The following is a 15,500-nucleotide window of genomic DNA, read 5'->3' as shown; positions in this document are numbered from 1 at the left end:
GAGATGAGGGCATTTAGGAACCCTCTGACAGAGTTCAATTTGGTTTTGCATCAATGACAATCTTCTCACATTTTCCCATCTTTTAACATCCGGTGCCTCCTTTAGTCCCGCACCTGCACAAACCAAAAAGTTTCTCTTCTCCTTCTCAATTTCACAAGTTATCCATAGAGCCATATCACGAATAACGTCATGCATTTTTACTTTATCATCTTCCACCTCTTCCAATAAACATGCACGAACAAGAGTGTCCAAAATGTCATATCCTTGGTTTTCTGCACCAAACCTGTCAGATTCCCCCAAAAATCCCTCACCAATCCAACAATCAATCAAGTCCCATTTAAGAATGCCATAATCTTCAGAATATAAACAACAATACAAGAAACAAGATCTAATTGTATCATTCTGCAAACTATCATAGCTAAACTTTAAAAGAGGATACACCTCTTTTCCCAAACCTGCAAACTCTGAAGTTGATCTTCTTAACTCTTCAATTGCACGTCTCCACTGCTCCGCTTTCTTTCTGTAGGCCATAGCTCGACCAATAGTAATAAGTGCGAGTGGCAAACCACCACACTCTTTGGCCACAGTTTGGGCTAGCTCAACGATCTCATGATCACTCTCAAGAGTTTCTTCCCCAACATTTTCGCGGAACAGTTCCCAAGCTTGCTTTTCTGATAGGCATGCCACTTTAACCGGCCTAGCTCTCATGCTACCACAAACACCAATGGAACGGGTTGTGAATACGACTTTTGAGGTAGTATTTTGTGCGCTGGGAAGTGGAACGCCCACTTCTGTTAAATCAACCCGCTCCCATAAATCATCTAACAACAATACAAATCTCTTCTCTCCTAATCTCCGCTGGATGTCCACAGCTTTCTCGTCAAAACTTTTATTCTTCCATGAATCATCAGATAGACCTATCTTCTTCCCAATATCTTCTTGAATTTTTTCAAGTCGCAGGTCTTTTGAAACTACGACCCAAATCACACAATCAAAGTTTGTGGGACTCTCAAGAAATTTATTGTTGATATGGGTCAATAGTGTGGTTTTACCAACACCGCCCATACCATATAGGCCAATGATTCCCACTGATTCTTCTACAAGACATCTCCAAACTTGTTCAAGCTGTGATTGCAAGCCTACTATTGTTGGCTCAGTGGGTCTTTTATCTGCTACAGGTTCTGGGGCTCTCTCAGCCACCACCTCAGTAGCCACCGCCTCAAAAACTCCCTCGCCGATTAAAGTCTTCACATCTTGTAGCTTTTTAGCCACTTGTTTTCCGAACTTGTAGATTGACCTGCAGTTCTTGGAACAGTAGCCTCCAACACATAATTTGTCAATTTCTTGAGAGCTGTGCCTCATCAATTCATCGGCTCCAGTTTTAACAACTTCCACCCTCGAAACCCATCGTTGCACTCCGTCCAGCCTTCTCATTTGTTGCCGTTCAGCATCGACAACCCTCCTCATCACATCGTTCTTTTTAGCGATTAGATTTTCCAATTCAGTGTCCAAGGCATCAAGATTATCTTGGAGGTTACGTATGTATGCTGCTTTTCCAAGAAAGCAATCCAAGCAACGATTGAAAAAAGCACCATCGCATGTGATCTGAAAAATGCTACACATCTTTGGAATTTTGTTAAGAAAGAAAATTGATTGAGTTTGATAAACTGATTCCTGAAGCTGATGTGGGCTGTGGAAGAGAAATTTTAGTAATGACCTCTGTCCGTTGTACGGCAAAAATTTTAAAAAGATTTATTAGGCACGTCCGATTCGGGACCCACTGTAATTGCCTTTGGAAAAAGAGCATCGCACATTCACACTTGCAAACACGAGCCACCAACTTTTGAAGGAAGAACAGTTAGTAATTATCTTTTACCCACTGCCCCCGAAGATAACAATAACTCTGAATAATGATTAATGACCCGATTGTAATTACAACCAACTTTTTAATTTATAGTTTATCGAAAAAATCTATTTTAATTTGTAGTTTACTAAAAGAATCCGGCTGGTTCTTTTGTCACTTTTGCTTTTGTGGAATATTACCTAGTTTTTTCTTGTTAGCATTAATTTTTAATAAAATATAAGCAGCCACTAACGTTAAAAGTGAAAAACAATTAAGCAGTTCAAAACTTTTCTGACCGCCAAAGGTTAATCATGTGATTGCTGAAAAGACTAAAATACCCACCGAAATTTCTTCTCGGTACATTTTTAATGAGATATTATTTAAATCAATAATATTAAATAAAGCTTCTCCACCGTGGCTCATATATACCCTAAGGGCCTGTTTGGTTTTAGTTATATATCATAGGATTGGATAACTTTAGTATAAAATAATTCTTATATTATGTTTGGTGTAAAAAAAAATAAAGGTAGGATAACAATAATAGGCCCACCACTTAATCTCAGTAATGGCAAAATTTCATCCCAATGAGACCCTTGGGATTACATTTTTTAAAATAAAACTTTGTCCTCTACTATTCATGAGATTAGAAACTATAACATGTTAAATATTAAAAAATTTACCAATAATTATTGATTTAAGTTATATTATATTACATGTCATTTTAAAGTAAATCTACGATAATTTTAATAAATTAATATATAAGACATATTATTAGTTACTAGCTAATCTCATGGCATAACAAACACAACATAATATTATATATAATCCAGTATTATCCAATCCAATCCGACATACCAAACGAGACCTAAATATTGATAGAAATGGTCATGTAAATTTTTAAATTTTTAATAAAAAAGATTGACTTTAAAAATTTTTAATAGATACAAAATAATATAAAATAATTTAATCTATCTAATAGACTAATAATATTACAAATTTTTAATATTTGAAATAATTTAAAAAATTTAATTATTAATTTATCTTAAATAAATCTTTAGGTTAAATAGCATTTTAAATTAATAAAATATATCTCATGCATTATATTAAAATTATTTTATATAATATTCAAAATACTCTAAATGTTTTATAAATTCATTATGTTTGTATTTATTATAAAATTTACTTTAATATAATAAAATATGTATGATAGATCATAAAATATTAAAACATATTTTAAATATTGATATTATTTTAAAATAGATATTATTATATTTATTTTAGGAATATATTTTTATTTATTATAAAATATTAGATTCAAAATCTTTAAGTTAATTAAGACAAAAGGTTTTATGATCAAAAGAGAGTTTTGAAGTCTTTTCCCTCAGCCTTAGGTGTAGCTTTACTTTTCTCTATATGAAATATTACTTAGCACTAATGGTGCATTTATTAAAAGGAAATCAGAATGAATTGAAATCAGAATGAACTGAAGTGGGAATGGAGAATAAGAATCATAATAAGTTGTTTACTTAAACTGTAATAATCAAAATTATAATGAGTTAGATTATTACAAATTGCTAAAAAGACTTTAATTAACTATTGTTATAATTATTAATTTGTATTTTAATTATTGTGATTATTTTTATTCAAAAAATTGTTATTTATTTTTATTCAAAAAATTGTTATTATTAATAACAATATTAACAATAATATATTAATTAATTATAATACCTTTTATCATTAAGAATAATAATAATAATAATAATAATCATCATCATCATCATCATCATCATCATCATGGATGGCAAAAAAGCCGAGGCCGGCCTGGGCTCATTCTCACAGGTTTTGGACTGACCTTCGCACATGAGGGCTTGCATAAGAGCTTAGGAAAAAATGCACAAGCTAGCTAGGTTCAAACCCTCTATTTTTTAAAAAATAAATAAATTTATAAATTAGAATAATAATTTCAAATTTGAAAAAATAATAGTAAAAAAAGTAAGCTTAAATTCTTAATTTGTATATCAATAATGAATCAAAAAATTTAAAATTATAATACTAAACTCTTTTTTAAGTGATAATTAATTAAGAGAGTATTTGAATTAAAGAATCTAATACTAAAAAATTAAATCTCTAAACTTTTATTTATTTTATTTATTATTTTATTTTGAGATATTTATTTTCTTTAACTCATTGTTGAAAATTAAAATATACCTCAAAAGTCTAAATATAAACTTTATATTGTTTTTCTGAATTTTTGTTCTCATGAATTTATTTCCATTTTTTTAATACAACATTTCTTTCTGGTTTGCACAAGAAGAAAAGAATCCGTGTTGAAAATTAGGAAAAACAGAACACAAAAATTTGGATTCATATCATACAAATATAGATCGAGCAAGCTGAGCCTTTGTGATTGTTAAAACTTTACAAGATTTTGAAGATAAAAACTTTAATGGAACATAACCAAGATTTTCTATAAATAGGAGTGCAAGTAACACAGTCTTGATAATCACTATTCAAACGTAAGTGTGTAACTTAAGCGTTTATAACTTAAGAGTAAAATATCTATCTAAAATTTAAGGAGTTTAGATAAACATAAAAGTAAGCGTATAATGTTCCCCTAATTTAATTCCAAATTAAAATAGCGACATTAGTTGCGGCTCCACATTTGAAAAGTATGCATGTAATGAACAACTTGTCTTCAATTATTAAGAACATGAAAGGGAATGCACATGCAGCCAAAAAAAAAAAACAATGAATGACATGTCGTAATCTTTGTATATCACTTGTTTCTCTTGGAAGATTGTGAATGATGACTTTTCTCAGTTTTTTGTTAATAGAGATAAAGGATATTATTTGTCAAAAGAAAATCTCAATCACTTACTACTGAAATCTTAAAAATCTACATGACTATTTTTTTAAATCTTGGGATATAGCTATCTTTTTTTTTTGGATTTAAGTTTCCTTCTATCCTAATCCAAGTCGTGTATTTATGTTTTCTTTTCATTTATTTTGCACTTTTGACACATGGCTAGGCAGGATTTGCCGATTTGGTGTTGCAAATCCTGCACGGACACTAACGTTTACTTTTAAGGTGCGTTTACTTAATGAGAATGAGAATGAGTTGGAATAGGAATGAGATTTCAATGTTTACTTGGCAAAAATAAATGAAAATGGGAATATGGTGGAATGCCATTGATGTGTTTACTTAACAAAATAAATAGGAATGAGAATTAATTTACTAAAATACTCATAGTATTAATAATTAATTTATCATTATTAACAATATTATCATTATTGTTGTTGTTGTTGTTGTTGTTGTTGTTGTTGTTATTATTATTATTATAAAAATAATATTAACAATAATTAATAATAACTAAAATAATAAAGTTAACAATCATTATTAACAATATTATTATTATTAAATTTTATTAACTTTATTATTTTAGTTATTATTAATTATTGTTAATATTATTTTTATTAATATTATCATTATTAACATTTATTATTATTATTAAATTTTATTAACTTTATTATTTTAGTTGTTATTAATTATTGTTATTTTTATTTTTATTAATATTATCATTATTAAAAATTATTATTATTATTAAATTTTATTAACTTTATTATTTTAGTTATTATTATTTTTATTAATATTATCATTATTAACATTTTTTATTATTATTATTATTATTATTATATTTTATTAGCTTTATTATTTTAGTTATTATTAATTACTATTAATATTATTTTTATTAATATTATCATTATTAACATTTATTATTATTATTTTAATTAATATCATTTTTATAATAATATTTATACATGTTTCTAGATAATGAAAATTACATTATTAGTATTATTATTTTATTAAATTTTATTAACTTTATTATTTTAGTTATTGTTAATTATTGTTATTATTATTTTTAATAATAACAACAACAACAACAACAACAATAATGATAATATTGTTAATAATCATAAATTAATTATTTTTATTAATTATTATTTTTTATAATTATTTTTATTGTTAATAATGATAATATTAATAAAAATAATTAATAATAACTAAAATAATAAAGTTAATAAAATTTAAAAATAATAATAATAATTATTATTATTAATGACATTTAAACTAATAAATTAATTGTGATTTGAATGAGGGTAATTTGGAAAATATGAAAAAAGTAGAGGGATACAAAAGTAAATATATATTCAATTCTCATTCTCTCATTTTCATTCCCAACGCCCCATGGGAATGAGATTCTCATTCCTTATTCCCAAATTGTGTGGGACTCATACATTTTATTCACATTTTTAAATTACATTTTGCCAAGTAAACATGTGTTTCATTCTCATTCCTCCATTCCCATTCTCTATTTCATGAAGTAAACACACCATTAATTAAGAATTGTGTTAACGAAGTTTAATAAAAAGTGAATACTTAGGTGAAATTCCACTAAGCAGAATATTTTACAACATCAAGTTCATTTCAATTTACAATCATCTTTTACAACAAAACAAGTGGAAAAATCATTAAAAGCACATTGACAGACACAAATGAACTAATGCACTCACTTATCTTCCAACAACACATCCATTCACTGAATACATAATCAAATAGAGCTCTATCAGGAATATCCTTTGCTCTTTCATAACATTCTTCACAACGCTTGACTTCTCCAACTAATACACAGTGACAAAACAAATATCCTGCAACTATCAATCCTAAGCATGTACTTTTTTTAAACTGACAAGTTTGCCCTCCAAAAGGACTAATTGCCCTTTTTGTTTGGGAATATCTTTTGCTCACATCTCTTCTAAATTAATCAGTATCTCTATTGTTGGAGTTTTGCTTCGATTCTAACGTATGTTTTACTTCTAAAAATTTTTGTTACATATTTTGATCATCTTGTTATACTTTCATTTCTTCCATGACTTGTCTTAAATATTCAGGAGCTTAAAGAAAAGAAATTCACGTGCATGTGTAAAAAAGGAAAAAAAATGAAAATATAACCAAAAAAATTATAGTGTTGAAGGGTGAAGTATATGAGATGACTAATTTCAAATAAAATAAAAATCAGAGAAACTTGCTTTGTCCTTTTTCATTCTTTCACACTAAAAAGTGAAATATTACTCTCTCATAAAATTACAATCTTTAAAGTACTTTAAATAATTATAAACATCAATTTATTTCATTTTTATTAAAAAGATAATAAAAATCACCAACATAACCTATTTTTCTTTTATCTTTTAAATAAAATTAAAATAGATTTCAGGTTTATAATGATTTAAGAGATATTTTGAATATTACTAGTAAGCGCATTCCCTGTTTCACTTGGAAGCTTTCACAAAGTTTTTGCCAGTGAACTCTTCCATATTGTAAGTTTGTATGTCTGCATTTTCTTCAAATTTTGCAGGAGACAAGACAAATGAAACTAAATTCACAATAATTACCACAGAATGCATAATTGAAAAAATTGATTCACATCATTCTCATATAGAACAAGTAATACTTTGTGACTGTCTCGACAAGAAAAAAATCAATAAACAAAAAACTGGCTCACTTTGTCAAGCAACTGTAAGCATGCAATAACACCAGCAATAGAAACTGATGATGTTGATGTTGCAGATTCAATTATACAGATGACTTTGCACTCCTTTAGCTGAAGAGAAAGGGGGTAGTTTCGTACTTTTAGCAATTAGAAATAACATTTGAGTCCCAAATTTTTAGAGAGACGACGCAAATAAAATTGTATATAATTATTTTTCAAACAGGTACCTGATGACGGGAAAAGATAGTAACTTAGATTAGCAGGTTGTGTTTATTCTGTATTATGTCAAAATTGAACTAATCCAAACTCAACATATTTATTAATCTCATAAAAGATCTCAGATTTTATACCTATCCATCGTCACATATTTAACTAAATTAAAATTTCTTCATAATAATCACATTTTTAACATGTTATTGTTATTTTCTTTTTACAAATTTTAGCGGGAAATTTACGAAAATAACCATTAATATTTTATTATTTTCGTAATTAACCCTTTCAACTTTTTTCTATCAACATTAGCCAAACACAAGTCTTTCTTCCCAAATTACCCTTCTTTACAGAATAAAACCAACATTGTTTCTCCCACATCGCCAAACCAAAAGCAGCTTTTCACTCTTGAATCATCAGCCAACGGCGACCGCAAAAGACAACGGTAAAAGTGATATCCGATCATAATCTATTCAGATCCAACACAAATCGACGTCACTTACTGGTATGAATTATTTTCTGAACTTACTGAACTGAGTCGGGTGAATCTGAATCTGGCGACAGGCTGCCTGTCGCACCTTGGCTTGGTACGACAGGGCGCATGTCGCACCAAGGTTGCCTGTCGCACCCACCTAGAGATTCATTAAAACTGTATTATTTTAATAGGACTCAAATAAATTTTTTTTATAATTTCAGGCTTAATGGATTCAGTTGTACTTGAATTGTGTTACGATGGTTGGTGGGAGACATTAGAGAATGGCCGTATGGAGTCGTGAATGGTAAAAATCGAGCTTTTTTTGTTGGAAAAAATTATCTGTTTGATCAGTTATTGGCAAGAGTATACGAGGTGTTACAAATAAACCCTAATGACTATAGTATCACAATGAAGACAACTTTGAGGTCTAGTAACACATTATATCGTATATGTGCAATGCCCATGGATATATGTGACGATGAAATGGTGAGGGTTGTGTTGCATATGGCATCTGACGTAGCTAATTTTGGATGCATTCCTATATTCGTGACCACATCACCTCGAGTTCCGAGCGAAGGTATTGAGCCACATGTCGATACAGAAACTTCGTTTAGAGCAAATATGTCGGCACGTTACCCAAAAAAATGTGTCAGTATGTGTGACACGTTGGAGTAAGGCATTTGGATACTGCCGTTGTTTCTCGCTAATCAAGCGGATATACTCGTGAATATGCTGTATAGAAACAGAAATATTACGATTTAAAAAAAAAAATTTATACACAAATCCACAACATAATACACCACGAGGAAAATATAAATACCTCATCGCCTAGCCATCCCATCGAAGATATATTCAAAATTATTTGAAAGAATGACCGCGGGTGCTGGACTCTCCGGCGGACTCTGCTATCACCAGTGAACCATCGATCAAACTCAGCAAATAGACTAGAGTCCTCCAATCCTCTCAGTGGATTTACATCCACACTCGCACTCATGTCAATCGCATGCTCCATGATTTGGGGTTGCGGTAAAGGCTGGACGTTCTGTCCTCGCTTGACCGGAGGAATCATGTAAGGACTGTTATAAACATACGACGGTATGTACGCGTGGCCGAACTTACTAACGCCCGGAGGCACCTCTGTGAACACCTGCACGCTCTCCCCACTAACATCCCCGTAGAAACTATACAATGACGTGGGCGTAGACAAATTTTCATTGTCCACGTCAGTATACACTCCATAGTCATCCGGGGCCTGTACATTCGCCAAAAAGAACATATTAAATAACTATCAAATTAAAAGTTAAACGAACATAATTATTAAATTTAAATTAGCTTACCGCATACGAGCGTGCAGTGGGAGAATCCTTATTTGGACGCTTAGAAAATGTGTCGATGAAGCCAACAACGGTTTCTTTAAAATCTTTTAATTCTGACTTTATTTCATACACGTTACGATCAATCTTATCCAGCCGTCGTCGTACGTAATCATTAAACTGCTTTGTCCTTGACTATTACAAAAGGAAAAAATAAATTTAGAATAACAATAAAAAAATAATAATTTATAAAGGAAAAATATCATATATTATTTATAACCTCAGAATCCCGTGCGTCATCAGAGTTATCTGTTTGCTGCTGGTGGTCATCAACAGCCACCTCATCCTCAAAAGTGTCATGACCCACCTCATCCTCAAAAGTGTCATGACGCTGCTCTGGTATTGGGTTTGGTATGTCGTCATGATCGTCATGCTCATCTGATTGCCTTGTAACCGACGGCATCGCGTTGATTGAGGGTTGGTGCTATATAAAGTATCATTTAAAATTAATAAATGAAAAGTCAAAAATTTCGATTAACAAATTTTTAGTACTTAGAGTATACCGACCTTATGAACCCAGTCTGGAATGCTTGGCAAGTAATCATTCACAGAGAGCCAATATTTTCTGCTATTCTCCTTTGAATTTGGCTCAAAAGTTTGTAAAACGTCCCCCTGCCATAAATTCAATTGAAAATTTTAAGTAAGTATACATTTCTTAAATTTAGTAAAGTTAAAAAAATAAGTAATACATATTACTTACAAGACGAGATTCGTCGTTGAAGAACGAATAAACCTCCGCAAAGTTGATTCTCGAAGACGCTATGGGCTTCCATTGCAGAATGCGGGGAATCTTATTCTTCGTTTTGACGACCCATGTTGATGGCAACCCTCCGATTGCTTCGTAAATCCAAGCCTACAACAAACAAAGTGAAAAATCAAATAAAACAACTATCAAATATTTAATACTATAAAACTTATTAATAAAAAAAAAAAAAGCACCTGAACCCCAGACGTAAAGCCGTAAAGATTGTATTTTTCAATATTATGATCTGGATTTTTCAACCGAGTCTTCTTAAATTTCTCGTCTTTCTCGAACAGTGCATTGTCAAGACTCTCGTAAATCATTTCCCACGACAATAGACCCCATGGACGCTTTCGGAAGTACTGGATATCATCAACTTGGTCAAGCCAATCGAAATTAATTTGACAGTGATTTTTTCTTGCATTTAGTACTCTGTCCGCAAAATAAAACAGCGCAATCTTTAATGCGTCCATATCGTCAATTTCCTCGAATTTCAACTCCTTAAATACTGCATCGAATTGATTCACATTAATCTTACGATGCACCCCACCAAAATACATATTCCGTAGCCTCTGCTCCATTTCATCATTTTCTTGATTGGTATCAACACCAAATGAAAGTCCAGTAACCAAGCACCATTCAACAATTGACAAGCGAATCAAATGCTTACCAATTTGAAACCATAACTGATCCTCACGGCTATCTTCTTCATGTGCCACTTGCCGCAGTAAAAGATTGTGCAAAATTACCCCACTAAATAGAAAACTTCGACACTCCAAGAAATGCCCAAATATATCCTTTTTAAACATACTCAACTGCCGCTTTGTTAATTTTTCTTCGATGGCTTTTACGACCGAAGATAACATACACATGCTCGAAATTCGACCAGGAAAGTGATCACCATAACGAAAATACATCTTGCCTACTTCAATATCCGGTGATTCTGATTTTGCCATGTATCTGTAATATTTATAAAACTATTACATTACATTTACAGAAAAAAAATTGACTCGTTAAAAAAAAAACTCTAATTTTTAGTGCGACAGCAAGCCGCGCATGGGCGCGCGCGCGCCCTGCCCCCCTCCCTCCCCACCCCCAAAATTAATCACTCCAAAATCGAAAACAATACTCACAAACACCACCAACCACCACAAACATCATCACCACCACTATTATTCTCAAGCTATAACTATTATTATTCTAAAATCTCATTTTAAATTAATGAAAATAAGAAAAATAACTAACCTAGGTTTTGTTGAAGGTTGTAGATCGTAGATCGGATGCCGGTGAGAGATGGAGCCGCCGCCGACGAGGGTTGATGTCGCCGCCGATGATGGGAGTTGGATCGGTTTGGGAGAGATGAGTGAAAGGGAGTGTTGGGAGAGAGATGAGGGAGGGGTATTTTGGTCTCAAATGTTGTTTTATGGCTAATGTTTGATAGAAATATTTTTGGGGGGTTAAGATGAAAAAAAGCAAAATTGTTTTAGTTATTACTGTAAATTTCCCAATTTTAGCTGGATGCACTCACGTACAATTTTGTAAATTGAAACGCAGCATGCATGGGTGCAAAGTAATAGACTTTGCAAATTATTAAGCCAGATTATATAAGAAAAAACATAAGGATCTCAATGGGTTTTTCCCCCCAAAATGAAAGACAAAAGTTTTTGAGATTTTGATATTTTATCGAACACATTAAAAATCTGAAAAAAACAATGATTTTCACAGAATTATCAAATCAGCGTACTTCTTCTGTACACTGCCAGTTTCGTTTCTGCAATTAGAGAATCAACGAACGGGAAGCTTTTGGTCAATCAAAGTTTCAGCCTCGAAGGCTGCTGAGTCACCCGAATGTCGCAATTAACATCACCGTCGCAAAATCCCTGATCCCATATCTCGCTAAAATTTCTTTTGCCCTACTAATTTATCAACCTAAGGTATGTTTCGTTTGAATTTCATGTTTTCCATTAACTTTTTTGCTCATTGATTGGAAACTGTTTGTCGAAACGGGTTTACGTATCATTTTTCAGTTCTTGTTCGGACTTGTTTGTTTTAATGCTCGTTACGTTTCAGGAGTTTGATTTTAGTTTGCGAAATTAAAATGGGTATCTTTGTAGAGGTAGTTTTATCATTTATGAGGCCTTGTTGAATAGCATAGAGCATTGGGGCTTGATTTAAGAAACTTGTTTTAGCTTACAAGTGGAGCTTAATCTTCCTTAGTTAAGAGATTATTAGAGTAAATTAGGGGAAGATTGAGTTGTGTATTTAATATTGAAAAACATTGTACTATTGAGTCTTTTAGGGAAAAACATCGTAAAAAGCTTTGCTTTAACTCTAGTTCAAAAAGATGGAGATGGGGTTTTATCATTTAGGATTGTATGGTAACTCCATCAATAAGTGAAAAATGAAGAAAAAGAGAATGAGAACCAAATTCTTATTGTTGACCTCAAATTTTGTGTCTTAATAAATTCCTTATTTCGTAAACCTTCTGGAAATAAGTTTCTCTGCTGTTGTTTTTCTCCGGCTCCTGCTTCCTTTTTTGTGTTTCAATGTAACTGAATAAATTTATGTCAGTTTAAAATAAATTTTTTGTGTGTAGTTTATGTTCATAATCTTCTTGTTGAAGGAAAGCTGTAGATACAACGACTCAACAATTATCATAATCATATTCAAGTTTTGTGCTGTTTCGAGCTCTTTATTTGTCTAGTTAAATTATTAAGTGATTAATTTTTCATTGATGATTTAATCTGTTCTTTGGTATGGCGTAAAAGAAGGTATTGGGTTTAATCCGTTCCTTGGTATGATGTGAAAAAAAAAGGCATTGGGTTTAGTGACTGAAATTGTGTCCCACATGATGTGTGCTAATTTGTACCAATACTTAATTCAAGCGTCTATGACATGTCTATATGTTCTCAGGCAGTTGTATGTTGTTAAGGTATTGATGAAATACGCAGCTTTGTGAAAGTAACTGTATGGTTATATTATCATTCCTTGAACTGATTTTGCTTTTTCTCCTTAAAGCTCACTTCATTAAACATCTATTGTAGATGGATGAAGTTTCTCTGAATACTGAACCAGTAGGTGATGATGATGCTGATGATTTTGAGGTCGTAGGAGATTGTGCAATGACTGAATATGTTGGACAAACTGGGATAATCCAAAATCCATTGCCTCCTGCTGTTGGAATGGAGTTTGAGACGTATGATGACGTTTATTACTTTTACAATTGCTATGCCAAGGAACAGGGTTTTGGTGTTAGAGTTAGCAATACATGGTACCGAAAGAGTAGAGAAAAGTATAGAGGAAAGCTGAGCTGTAGTAGTGCAGGCTTCAAGAAGAAAAGCGAGGCAAACCGCCCAAGACCAGAAACAAGAACTGGCTGTCCAGCAATGATAAAGTTTAGGTTGATGGAAACCAAAAGGTGGAGAATCATTGAAGTCGAGCTTGAGCATAACCACTTGTTAAGCCCAAGAAGCGGAAAGTTTTACAAGTCACATAAGCACATAGGTATTGGAACCAAAAGAACATTGCAATTAGATAGTGCTGAAGAAGTTCAAAAAATTAAACTGTTTCGAACTCTTATCATCGATACCGAGGGAAATGGTAATGTAGATGTTAATGGAGTATTTGGAAATAATGTTAATAGCTCAAATCAATTGAAGCTTAAACCAGGAGATGCACAAGCTGTCCAGAGTTTCTTTTGTCGTTTGCAGTTGACAGATCCAAACTTTTTTAATGTAGTGGATCTAAATGAAAAGGGATGCTTGAGAAACCTGTTCTGGACTGATACCAGGTCAAGAGTTGCATATAGGTACTTTGGTGATGCAGTCTTAATTGATACTACGTGCTTGACTGAAAGATATGATGTACCACTGGTTTCATTCATTGGGGTGAATCATCATGGACAATCAGTGTTGTTGGGTTGTGGTTTACTTGCCAGTAAGACCATAGAATCATATACATGGTTGTTTAGGGCGTGGCTTACATGTATGTTAGGACGCTCTCCACAAACAATCATCACTGACCAATGTAGAATCTTGCAAATTGCTGTTGGCGATGTTTTCCCAAGAGCTTATCATTGCTTTTCATTGTCATGCATCATGCAAAAAATTCCAGAGAAACTCCAAGGATTGTTTGAATATGAAGCTATTAGAGTTGCATTACATAGAGCAATTTATCACTCTCTCAGGCCTGAGGAATTTGAAGCAGCTTGGGAAGACATGATTCAACGTCATGGAATAAAGGATCACGGATGGATTCAAACTTTATATGAAGATCGTAAAAGGTGGGCTCCTGTTTATTTGAAGGAAGCTTATTTATCAGGAGTGTTTTCGTTCCTGCAGAATGAGGTTTCTACTTCATACTTTGAAGGATATCTTGATAAGAATACTCCTTTGAAAGAATTCTTAGACAAGTATGATCAAGCACTGCGGGCGAATTATCAATTGGAAGCCTTGGCAGATATGGATTCAAGAAATTCAAGTTGTATCCAGAAACCAAGATGCTACTATGAATTTCAACTCTCAAAACTGTGCACAAATGAAATGTTAAGGAAGTTTCAGACAGAGGTGGAGGCTATGTACTCTTGCTATAGCACAAAACATGTTAGTGCTGATGGACCTATAACATACATAGTGAAGGAAGAATTCGAGGTTGGTAGCAACGAGAAAGATTCAAGGGCTTTCGATGTTTTGTACAATGCCTCCGACTTAGAGGTGCTTTGTGTTTGTGGGTTGTTCAATTTCAGAGGATATTTATGCAGACACATTCTTTGTGTTCTAAACCAGAGTGGCGTGCAGGAGATCCCATCTCAGTACATTCTTTCTCGATGGAGAAAAGATGTTAAACGTTCTTATGTTCTTGATCACAGCTGCAGTGGCATTGATATTAAAAATCCGGTGCACAGGTATGATGATTTGTACAAACGCATCGTGCAGGTCGTCGAGGAAGGCAGGCAATCTCAAGATCGTTACAAGGTTACTTTACAAGCTTTGGATGAGATATTGAACAAGCTTCATCTTGTAGAGGATCATCAAGTGTAATTTATGTAGTTCAGAGCTCTAGATTTTGTAGATTGAGCTTTAAGTTTCCGTATTATGTGTTTGATTTCCCCTTTGTTATAGTTTAAACAATAATATTACTGCGGAAAAGCCTTTTGTCTGTGAGTGAATGTATAGCACTCTTGAAAAAAAATATGGCATTCAGTTAAGATGGGTATCAAGATAAGTAATACTAATGGAAAAACTAGAGGGTGAAATTCTTGGAAATTAAAAAAAAAAGTTTCAATTCCCCCCACCCTCGCTGCCCTCCC

At 32.4% G+C, this 15,500-nt stretch overlaps 3 protein-coding genes across 4 annotated transcripts in view; 2 read left to right on the top strand and 1 right to left on the bottom strand.

Moving 5' to 3' along the window:
- LOC18036130 (disease resistance protein RFL1) overlaps nt 1-1,746 on the bottom strand; it is a 2,538-nt gene extending 792 nt beyond the window's left edge. The window contains exon 1 of the mRNA XM_006427261.2: nt 30-1,746. Coding sequence (XP_006427324.2) covers nt 30-1,623 — 1,594 coding nt within the window. The 5' untranslated portion in view covers nt 1,624-1,746. The remainder of the gene's footprint in view (nt 1-29) is intronic.
- LOC18036129 overlaps nt 1-15,500 on the top strand; it is a 63,594-nt gene that overhangs the window by 45,279 nt on the left and 2,815 nt on the right. The window lies entirely within an intron of this gene.
- LOC112096726 (protein FAR1-RELATED SEQUENCE 6-like) lies at nt 11,902-15,410 on the top strand. 2 transcript variants are annotated; one of them, XM_024180205.1, is made up of 2 exons: nt 11,902-12,126; nt 13,237-15,410. In XM_024180205.1, exon 2 carries the CDS (start codon nt 13,237-13,239, stop codon nt 15,229-15,231), a length of 1,995 nt encoding a protein of 664 aa, XP_024035973.1. In that variant the 5' UTR covers nt 11,902-12,126; the 3' UTR covers nt 15,232-15,410. The 2 variants fall into 2 exon arrangements, with proteins under 2 accessions (XP_024035973.1, XP_024035972.1); XM_024180204.1 differs by having other exon boundaries at nt 13,211-15,410.

The sequence above is a fragment of the Citrus clementina genome, unplaced genomic scaffold (assembly GCF_000493195.1).
Source record: "Citrus clementina cultivar Clemenules unplaced genomic scaffold, Citrus_clementina_v1.0 scaffold_7, whole genome shotgun sequence".
NCBI lineage: Eukaryota > Viridiplantae > Streptophyta > Magnoliopsida > Sapindales > Rutaceae > Citrus > Citrus x clementina.
This window is presented reverse-complemented; position numbering and strand designations above follow the sequence as displayed.